The following is an 11,428-nucleotide window of genomic DNA, read 5'->3' on the forward strand; positions in this document are numbered from 1 at the left end:
ATTGCATTCCTCAGCTCCGTTTGGTTCTTCTTTATATTTTCTAACTCTTTGTTAAACTCCTCCCAGTGTTCATCCATTCTTCTGCTGAGTTGGTTGAGCATCTCTATGGTCATTACCTTGAATTCTTTATTGGGTAGATTGCTTATCTCCACTTTGCTTAGCTCTTCTTTTGGAGTTTTGTCTTGTTCCTTTGTTTGGAACATATTCCTGTGTCTCCTTATTTTGCCTAAATCTCTATTTTTATTTCTTTGTATTAGGTAGATCAGTTACATTTCCCTTTCTTGGAGAAGTGGCCTTATTAGATGTCCTATGGGGCCCAGCAGCACACTCCCCTCTGGTTACCAGTGCTATATGCTCTAGGGGTGCCCCCATGTGGGCCCTGTGGCCCTTCTGTTGTAGCAGGACTGATTACTGTGGGTGCAGTGGTAGGTGAGGCTGACCCGTGGGCCACAGTTGGCTGTGGGGCTGGGGTGTTCTGGGACTGATGCTGGCCTGCTGGTTGGTGGGTTAGCACCTGGCACTAATAGGCCACAGGGAGGACTCCAAAATGGTGCTTGCCAGCACCAGTGACCTCATGGTAGAACGAGCTCCCTGAAATGGCTGCCACCCATTTCTGTATGCCCCAGGGGGAGTCCCACTTGCCTCCTGCCTCTCTGGGAAGCTCTCCAAGGTCAGCAAGTGGGTCTGACTCAGGCTCCTGAGAATAAAGCAACAACTAGGGCTCCTGGGAGAAATGCCTGATTGCAGGTTTGGGACTAGATATATGAGCCTGGAAATCTTATACCAGAAAGCAAAAAAGCTGCTAAGATTAGGGTTGTTTCAAAAGAACTCAGGAAGCAACTTAAATTGACTCCCACTGATCAAAGATAGAATAAAGCAACATCAAAAAAGAACTGCAGTGGGTTGAAAAAGTTTTAAAATCAAGGGTTCATGGATTAACGGATCTTGACAAAGATCTTGATAAAGATCAATGGCTGCCAATATGAACAACAAGAGATGAATCAGAATCTTATAAAAAGCCTCCAGAATAATGGGTCTCAAATTTGAGCGTGCCCCAGACTCACCTGGAAGGCTTGTTAAAACACCTATGGCTGGGCTCCACCTACAGTTTGATTCAGTGAGTCTGGGGTGGGGCTTGAGAAATTGCATTTCTAACAAGTTCCCAGGTGATGCTGATGTTACTGATTCAGGAACCACACTTCCAGAACCACTGCTCTAGGTTTGTTAATTCACAGGGAATGCAGGGGACAGAACATGCTAAAGTATGCCATGAGAATGCAATCAGCAAAATCAAGACCAGGAAACTACTCAATTGTGACCTTCAAGAAATACATTGCAAAAACAAAAAACAAAAAAACTCCAAATACATTGCAAGGAAAAAAAACTGGAGGACCCTATAGATAAATTGGACTTAAGATGTCTTTTTAGAGGTATATATTGAACCATCTTCAGCTGAAATATCTAGGATTTCCTTCAAAAGTATCTACAGAGAAAGTGGATAGGCATATAGATATTGTTAAAGCTGGATGAGTACACAGGAGGTCCATCACACTATTCTCTAGCCAGTGTTTGAACTTTTGCATAAAAGTAGCAGCAATTATTTAAATAGTACACGCAAGGCTGTCCGTGAATGACTGGAAAGGGGTAGTGACATTTCTAATACTTGGGCACCATATTCAGCAACTCTGCTTTACCTTTTTCTCACCTGGCTAGAACATTAAGGTTTGACTATTCTAATCATGGAAATTTTTATTTTATCTGTGGCTGCACCGCTCGGTGTGAGGGATCTTAGTTCCCCGACCGGGGATCGAACCCAAGCCCTTGGCAGTGAAAGCGCGGAGTCCTTAACCACTGGACCGCCAGGGAGTCCCCTGGAATGGTTTACAACACAGGCAGCTACTATTTCACAAGTGGCTGTGCCAGGTGCTCTGATGATCGCACTCACTGCCTACAATGTGGGAAGACACTGTTTCATAGCTGAGGACAGTTTTCTTTCTATTGCATATTCCTCTCATCTACGTAAAAGTTACCTCCAGCTCCCTTTCTCGGCCCTTGGCCAAGGGAACCACTGTCCTGGTTTCCACAATAATGGAGTACAAATTGATGCCATCAAAGCTCTCCCTTCAGCAACTTTGTCAGACTCCAAAAGGATTCCTTCCCCTCCTAAAACCCAAACACCCCTTCTTTAGATCTGACATTTAAAACAGTCTAACCCCCACAGAAAGCACCCCGACAGAATGCCAATGAACAAAACTTAGAAAATCAACAAATGTTAATAGTGGGTGACAGTTTGATAGGAACTGGGTATTTAATAGGCTCTGGTTATCTCCCACAAATTATTGACTATAAAGGGAAAAAGCGACTTCATAAGTAATTCAGGTTATTTTCACAATGTGCCACTAGATATGATGCACTGAGGACAGTCTCATTCTTGTGATATTTCTGCCAAAAATGCAATCGTGAGGAGACATCAGACAAACCCAAATTGAGAAAACTTCTACAAAATAACCATTCTTTACTCTTTAAAAATGGCAAGGTCAAGAAAGGCCAAGGACCTGTTCCAGTTTAAAAGAGACTAAATAAAATCATGACAACTAAATGCAGCAAATGATCCTAGGCCAATGGAAAAAAAAGTATAAGGAATGTTATTAGACAACTGACAAAACATAAATACTGCGGATGAGACAAGATTATTTCAAAGCCATTTTCCTGGTTTTGATAGGCAGACACTATAGTTATATGAGAATGTCCCTGGAAATACACAAAATTTTAGGGATAAAACAGAAAGATGTAACTTACCTTTCAGAGGGTTTAGGAAAAAACAGCATAAATGAAACAAAATATTATTGGTGAATGGCAAAGGGTATGTAATTTTTTGTACTATATTGCAAGTTTTTCCTAATTTTGAAATTTTATCAAAATAACTATAAAAGAAACCTGCTCATTCATGCCTCTTCAGTGCTTTTCACTAAGATGAATTGAGTATCTGAAATAGATATTGACACTTTAGGGCTGTTAAGAACTGAACCAGGATTTAAATCCTGCCTCTGTTAACAACTTCCCAAACAAATACCATACCTTTCTCAGTAATGATCTCAAAAATGGGTGCAAGTTTCTGGATGTTAACAATACCATAAATTACACGTGAGAGTTTCTTAGTAGACGGTGTAATACTTAAAATATCACTTGACTTTGTAAAATTCAGATGAGCTATGATCAAACTACCTGGGAAACATTAATTTTACCAGGTTTGCATCTCCAGAAAGATGCATAAGAAACTAGTAATCCTGGCTTCCTCCAAGGGGTCAAGGATGGAATTTACTGTTTATTAACTTTTTGTATTTACCTTCTGATTTTTGAACCATGATTCCTTTCTATTCACTTTATCACTTTATTAAGTACTATGCTGGGGGCCCATCTGTGAAGTTGTTATACGACAGCCAGGCGAATCTAAACAAGCTATTTAGGATCTAGAAGACCAATTACACAACTGCAAATACACATCCTTTTAGTGAATGGAAGCATACATGGTGCTAGGGACACAAAGATGTATCTTGTTCAAGATGTGGTTGCTGCCTCAGAAAGCTCAATATTTTGGGACTTTCCCGGCAGTCCAGTGGTTAGGACACCTCGCTTTCACTGCCGAGGCTGCGGGTTCGATCCCTGGCTGGGAAACTGAGATCCCGCAAGCCGCACAGCTTGGCCAAAACAAAAATGCAAGTCGCAGAACACACTCATGGTATGAATAGCTTACTGAAGTGCATAGGAATTACGACTGGAGAAGTCTGGGCAAATAGTGTTAGAGCTCCCTAGTTTATCTGAGTAATTGTCACAGAAAATGTTCAAACTGCTACAAGATAACAATGAGTAAATTCTATGTGAAAACTAAAGCAGGGCAATATGAGAGACTTACCACGTTTAGTCCTTCGTAACAGCATAGTTACTTATTATGGTATTGTTCTAAGTACTTCTCACATATTAACCTTTCATCTTCACCACCCATGAGGGGTTATCCCTACCACTTTGCGGATGACACCGAAGCACCAATGTTAAGTACTTGCCCCAGTTAAACCATCTACTATGTTGATCCTAACCTCATGTTTCTGAGGAGCTGAAAACAAGACCTTTTCTCATACTCAAATCAGGAATGAAACTTGCCAATGGCAACTCCAATTCAAAAAACCATCTGCCAAATATTTGGCGCTAAGTGGGAATACACAATAAACTCAAAACAAGCCTTTCCCTCAGTGAACATTTTATTGAAGCAATAAAGCACAAAGCAGGTTAACAAAGTGGGAGAAAGAAGATACCAAGAGAAAAGATGGTAACAACACAGGAGTGGAACATTAAGTCACAGGAGCAGGAAGGACTCGAACTGGCCATAAAGGCACTACGGCATGTCAACACACTACCACGTAAAAGAAAGCGGGATCCAGTTATCATTCACTTCTATTTTGCTCTCCACCAGGTTAATACTCCATCTAGCCACAGAGGAACATGTGGCAAGTTGTAGAGACTCAAATTCTACTTAAAAGTTAGCAAGGAACTAAACATTTCACTGGTCAAGTGAGCCAGTGTTATAAATACAGTGGTTTAGCACATCCAATGATGTAGGTCCACAGGTGTGGGACAGGAACCAGAATTTTAGTAAGTTGGCCTTTGCTGCTAAATTCTTATGGGTGCAGACATTTACCTATACAATTACCCACGGGGTGGGGGGCAGCTAACAATGCAAACAAACCTGCCTATTACCATGCGATGGAATTATCCACACAAGAAAGCCCAGTTGAAAGATGCTGCATACTTTTACAAAGCCTAATTTCACATTTTAGTACTCCCCTCTTTCATTTTAAAAGCTTTTGTTCTTTCGCTGAAAACAAGAGAATTTTGGTCAAAGCCAATTCTTAAAAGTAACTTGTCCTTAAACGTTAATTTGAAAGGCAGTGGAGGCTTGCTTCCTCATGTAAGAGTCCTAACTTTTGTTCTTTCAAACAGGCAAAACAATGAACGATAATTACAGATACCAGTTTCTTCTCTCAAAATCTGAAGTTTATATTGAAAAAAAAAAAAAACCCAAACCATATTTCTTATGAACATCTAAAAAAAAAATATCAAAAGCATTAAAGAAAATAAGGTCTTGGAAGAAGCATCAACCTTCTGGGGCACCATGTTCCTAAGATTAGGCTCTAAGATTTCGTAACAGGAAGCCCAGAAATTATTAGAACAAGTCTTTTTACATGAGCAAACACTAGCAGTTACAGTGTCATTTTGGCATCTAGATCTTTGACTCAACCTTTTCCACGCCGTCTCAATTTTATTAGGCTTAGCTTCTGGATTATCTAAACCTACAAACCAACTCTAGATTACGATGCTTTCTAGTCCCCCCTGCAGCACAGTGAGTGGTACCCACCACACCCTAACACTACCCAGCCCGTAACACCTTATATAGAGTGACAGCTCCCAGGAAGATGTTAAAGCTGAGCCGTATAACCTACATCTTGATTTCACACTAAGATTAATGAGTGCTTTTAATGAAATTACCTTATTTAAAGAATCTGGAGAAAGAGATATATATATATATAAGGTAATTCATTTCTCAAACTGCAATCTCAACTAACTAGGCTTAACGGATGTATGGACTAATTGGTAACCCAGTAACTCCTACAAATTTGCAGTATTATAAAATTTGGTTTCCACAGTATTCATTACCCTTCATGATGAAGTACAAAAGTTTAGGGTTAACCCGTTTAAATTTTTTCCAAGCCAACCACATAAAGTTTTACAAGGATGATCTAACCAATTATCACAGAACCCCACTAACTAAAGGGAACTGACTGTTAGGTGGAATTTTACTTTAATCAGTAAAATTGATTTATCAAGTGATCTGTTTTAAGTGCCTGTTAAGGATCTTTCAGCAGAAAATGAAATATTTGCTTTTCCATTTTGAATAACACACCAAATTTCTGATCAAAGAAAGGTTACTTCCATTTTTACATAACAAACATTAAAGACCACGGAACCTTATTCTAACAAAACACTAATTACAACGACCACTTCCAGAAAGTGGGATTACCAGGCTAGATAAGATCCCAAGTAACAGGAACTATTTTTTGAAGAGCTCAATCAATTTAAGTTTGAAAAAGGTTTCATTGTTTAAAAAATCTATTAATTTAGGCAAAATTGTATAACAGATCAACTATAAAATCTTTTATTTTTAACTTAACCTGTTTAAGGGGCCAATATGACGTTGGCAAATTTGAATAACAGGACAAAATAATGTTATCCAAATTGAATAATTTATTGCTGGTCTGAGACTTGCCTTGTTTTACACTTAAGTAGAATTTCCATTATTTCCACAGATAGCAGATAATCAATATTTAAAGGAATTTAAGAGTGACCTATTCAATAAGGCAATCATCTTGGTAGCAAACTTTTATTGAAATCTTACATAACTCAAGCTTTATAAAAAGCCAACATAATTGGAAATTGGGTTCTCCCTCTAAAGCCTTAAGTGTTCAAAGCTTGAAACGGTTAATTTAAAATTAAGCAAACAAATATAACAATGACAGAAACCCTTGCAGCAGATCCTGCTGAAATACTTAAAAAAAAAATCTAAATGAGCTTGATCTTTACAAAAGTTATTTTAGCTCAAAAGCTATAAAATCAAAGTTATCTTAATTCTACAAAGGGAGAGGATCTTTGACTTCATGCCATTTCTTTAGAACCTCATCTTTTTCATCAAATTTGGCTACAAATCCAATTTTTGTATGCCCCTGTTTTCGGGAGATTCTTCTTGCAGAAGAGGCCAAGTACAAATGTGGAAGAGTAACTGCCTAAGCAAGTAGGAAAGTGTTCCGTAATAGTGTGCAAAGAATGTAGAGTTCTGGGTTAATCTCTGGAACTCGATCTGGATCGTGACCTTGACTTTGAATGAGATCTAGAATGGGATCTTGAAGCTCTTTTTGGTGGAGGGGACACAGAACGGGCCTTTGAGGGTGGAGCAGGTAGGGGTGAATTGGAATGAGACTGGCTCCTTGATCTGGATTTTGACTTTATATCACCTTTCCCATTTTCTTTGGGGGAACGAGATCGAGAACGAGACCTGCTTCGAGACTTCTCATATTCATCCTTCGATCTGCTCCGAGAGCGCGAACGGGAGCCTCGATCAGACTTAGGTTTAGATTTGCTTTTTGATCTAGATTTCCTGCCTTTTGAACGAGAACGTGATCGACCTTTGCTCCGAGACCTGGATCTAGACAATAAAAGCCAGATATTTTTCAGTACCTTGCCAAACATATAAGCACTCTATAAAGTATGTAATTCAGAAAAACACTCAAGGACACATTTACCGGGAGCGACTTTTTGAGATACTTCGAGATCTACTGCGGCTGCTCCTACGACTCCTACTTCGTGACCTTCTTCTAGACCGTGACCTGTAACAAGAAACGTGACAATAAATCAATAAATCTTTACCTCAAGACGTCTTGACGTGAATGTTTGAACAATTTATGAAAAACAGACAAACCAACAAAAAAACCTTAATTGCTCCAATGATGCAACAAAAGAAACTAAGAACTGACCTAATTTCAATTAAGCAGCAATTGAAATACTGCTGTTTGAATTTTCCTTTATTTGTGGCAAATACTGTTTCCTCCCTTCTCCACATCCTTCAATAAGTTACCTTGATCTGCTTCCAGAATAAGACCGCCTGTGGCTTGTTCGTGGTTTATCTTCAATTAGTCTAATATTTCTGCCATTGATTTCCGTACCATCCAGCTTATCCAAAGCACGCTTCATGTCAGAGTAGGAGCGAAACTCAATGACGCCTTCGTTTGTGCGTTCTTTGTGAGCATCCGCATAGGTTACTTCACCTGCTTGTCTCATGAAATCCTAAAAGAGCAACAAGACTGGTCAGACCCAGAAATCTAAAGAAAAAACTATGTGTTAAATCCGATCCTCAGAAATAAAAAAACAATACAAAACCCTACCTTTTAACCATCAGTCATATCTTTTTTATCTCACATTATAGCACTTACCTTTAAATCTTGCCAACTGCAACGACTAGAAAGATTTTCTACAATAAGCCTGAATTCTGTGCGTACAGGTGGTCCATATTTGTCTCTGCCAGAGGTTCTCCGACTGCTGTATCCACCTCCACCACCTTTATCACATGAAGAGAACAATTAGATGCTTTGTAGTGATAGGAATACATGTTTTTGAAAGTTAGTACAAACATATCAATTTTTATTTACTGGAGTAGGACTTTGCTACTATATTGCTAAACCTTTGATACAATTGTGATTTGCCATAAATTAAATTAAGGGCAAGTCAAATAGACTAAATCCAACTAAACTCTCCTACATTCTGTTAGAAAGTGACTGCTCCTTTATTCAATTTACCTCGCTAAGTTTTATTTTACAGAACATTGTAAAATATAAAACTTAACTGATTACATGCATTTCTACATTTTACAAAAATGTTTACTAGTTACACTAAGTACTTACATCACAGTGTGAGGTTTTTGGTGGTGGTTTGGCCACAAAACACGCAAGGTAACAGTCACCTAGTTCAGATTAACCAGTTTTGTCTAACCCTTGGAATCCTCACCATCACCCTGCGTCTAATGGCAAAAGGCTGCTGTCGTCATGGCTTCCGGTAAGGTCAGCCAAAGGGTCATAGGGCAAGGGTCACACAATGTATGGAAAAGCCAAGGCCAATCAGGAAAGGCAGTCATCTTAGCCTCAGTGGACACAGCCTCAGCCCCATTGGTCACTTTCAAATTGAAACATCAAGGACTTGTTAAAAAGTTTGAATTCAACATGCAACAATTTCAACATCAAACATTTAACATAACCAAAAATCCCCCCACCTCCTCCCAATAACATGCCCCAACTAGTTCAAATACAGCATAAAGCTCATTTAAATCTACTTTGTGGTAGACTACCACATTACTTCTAAAGAATATTTCCTTTGGCCCCCGCCAATTTGAATAACACTAAAACCTACTCTTAAAACCCCACCCCCTTTCCCGCCCCGACCCCACCTCCACCCCAGCCTGTCCCCAAACTTCTAGGCTAAATCATTCACATTCCCAGCTAATGCACTGACAGGTAAGTAAGGGGCATGCAACAAATACAGCCATCCCTCACTTCCTCCGTAGGCAGAGCCCACGACAGTGCTGACAGGGGCCCAGCACGTCAGTCCCTCCCAACTTAGCAACCCCGCCCCCAAACACCCAAACCCTGGCTAGGCAAAACCCACCACCCAATCCCCGCGCTCCGGCGTCCCGTGTCTTCCCCGGGCAGGCGCGAAGGCAGCGGGTCCCGGGGACACCCGAGTCAAACGACCCCGGCCACCGCGCCTGCCCGGCTGGGAGGCCCCACCCCGCCGCCCCTAAGCCTGCGCCCGCCCCCCGGGGTCCCAAGGACGCGGAGCGCGCGGGGGTGGGACTCACTGCGGCTTCCGTAGCTGTAGCCGTCACGATCGCGGCGCGGGCCCCGGGCGTGCTCCACGATCACGCGCTCGCCGCAGAGCTCCTTGCCGTTCAGCTCGTAAACGGCGTCGTCGGCGTCGCGGGAGTCCTCGAACTCCACGAAGCCGTACCTGGGGGGCGGTGCGAGGGCGGGAGACCGGCGGGAGTCGTTAGGCCGGGGACGCGCGCGTGCGCGCCCCCGCTCCCCCCGCGCGCTCCCGCAGCCCCGCGCCGCCGCCATCTTGGCGGCCCTGCCACGCGGCGCCGCGGCCTTGGTCGTCTCCTCCTTCCGACGGGCCCAGCCGCCGCAGGCCCGGGGCGCTGCAGGCGGACGTGGGCACCCAGTCCCGACTCACCCATTTTTAAGGTCTATTTCGAGAAGGCGGCCATAGCCACTGAAAAAGCGCTGGATGTCCTTCTCCCGGACGTTGTAGCTCAGGCGTCCTATGTAGACGCGCGGCATGTCCGCGGCGGGCGAGGGGCCCGAGGGCTGGCTGTCGAACGGCGGACCGCAAGGCAGAAGCCGCGGTGCGGGTGCGGGGACAGCGAGGGCCCGGACACACACCTCCCACCGCAGCGGCGGCCGAGTCCAGCCACACAATGGTGCGCGCGCGCCTGGGCTACGCTATAAGGGCGGGCGGCTGGGGGTGGGGCCCGGCGTGTGGCGTCAGCGCGCTGCACCTACCCTCCCGCGCTTTAATCGGAGCGCTGGGCGCGAGGGTGACTTGCGAGTTCTTCGCCCGCCAAGTTTCGGGGAAGTGAGGTTCTACCAGCTCATCGAATTTTCTCCACACATCCTTGTAAACGTCGTATTCCGTCTCCAGCCGCGGACTTGTTTTCTAATTTGTACTTAAAGTAAAAAAACGAACCGTTCCTCTGTGTGATCTCTCCGGGACTGGCGCTAGGAGAATCCCTTTTTTCATTGGTTCTCGAGGTTGTCATAATAGGCCTCCGCGGTCTCCGATTGGTCCCGGGAAACGAGGCTCGAAATTTCTCCGCGGGTTGTTCGGCTCACGCTCGGCTGGTGGGGAAGGTGCCTACGGACGCAGTCGATTAGGTGCCTTTTTCCACAGCGTCCGAGGTTTGCGCTCCGAGGTCGTGGGGACCCGGCCGGGCGCGCACAGCCCTGCTGGCTTCTATCCCTCTTGGTCTCACAGCCGTCATCGTGGTCTCACTTCACCGCCTCCCTGTACGTCCACCTCTCCTTCCATGGGTCTTTCTTGGCGCACTGGCACCTGGAGTCACCTATAGATTGAGGTGTATATGGCAGTCCCACGCTCGCTGTAATTGCCGACGAAAGGAGCAGGGCCAAGGCCTCTGGCCCAAGAAAGTTGAGCAAGACCTGGCAGTCCTGCCACAGAGGTACGCTCATTTTCTCCCCACTGTGGAGAGTCTGTTGTCCCAACGCGATCCCTTCCCCCATTGGTTTGGAAGGCATCTTATCTATGTGGCAGAAACGCACATTTTGGAGTCTATCACTAGAGATGCCATTTAAAGCTGGAGAACTAGATGAAAACCACAGAGGAATAAGTTTAAGTGGAGAGCAGAAGACCCTGTAGTCCTCTGAAACTTCAGTTCAGGAAAAGGTGCTGGGAAGAAGTGACCAGAGAGGCGGGAAAAAGAGCTGGAGGGCATGGTGTCACACAAGCTGAGAGGAAATGGCATCACGGAGATAATACTGGCTGTTTAGGTATCTCCGTATATTCCAGCTCTTCGTGAGCGGGGCAGCCTTGATATTCTACAGCTTCTGGTTGAAAGGGGGCAACTTTGCCCCCACCAGGGGACATTTGGCAAAGTCTGGGGGTTTGTTGGCTGTCACGACTAGGGGAGGGGGAGTGTTAATAACTGGCATCTGATGGTAGAGGCTACACTGTCTGTGCTTAAAGTTAGATAAGTAAAATATATAGGTGGATCTTTAAAAAATTGTGTGTGTGGCATATAGTAATTAGGGAAAGA

General features: G+C 43.7%; 1 protein-coding gene across 1 annotated transcript; it reads right to left on the reverse strand.

Annotated features, from left to right (window-relative positions):
- Positions 1–4,246: 4,246 nt before the first annotated feature.
- Positions 4,247–10,085, reverse strand: SRSF6 (serine and arginine rich splicing factor 6). The gene is made up of 6 exons (XM_061208703.1): positions 9,829–10,085; positions 9,455–9,603; positions 8,037–8,161; positions 7,682–7,890; positions 7,350–7,433; positions 4,247–7,252 (listed from the first exon to the last, which is right to left on the reverse strand). Exons 1-6 carry the CDS (start codon positions 9,933–9,935, stop codon positions 6,889–6,891), a joined length of 1,038 nt encoding a protein of 345 aa, XP_061064686.1. The 5' UTR covers positions 9,936–10,085; the 3' UTR covers positions 4,247–6,888.
- Positions 10,086–11,428: the final 1,343 nt, after the last annotated feature.

Source organism: Eubalaena glacialis, chromosome 13 (genome assembly GCF_028564815.1).
Source record: "Eubalaena glacialis isolate mEubGla1 chromosome 13, mEubGla1.1.hap2.+ XY, whole genome shotgun sequence".
NCBI classification, from domain to species: domain Eukaryota; kingdom Metazoa; phylum Chordata; class Mammalia; order Artiodactyla; family Balaenidae; genus Eubalaena; species Eubalaena glacialis.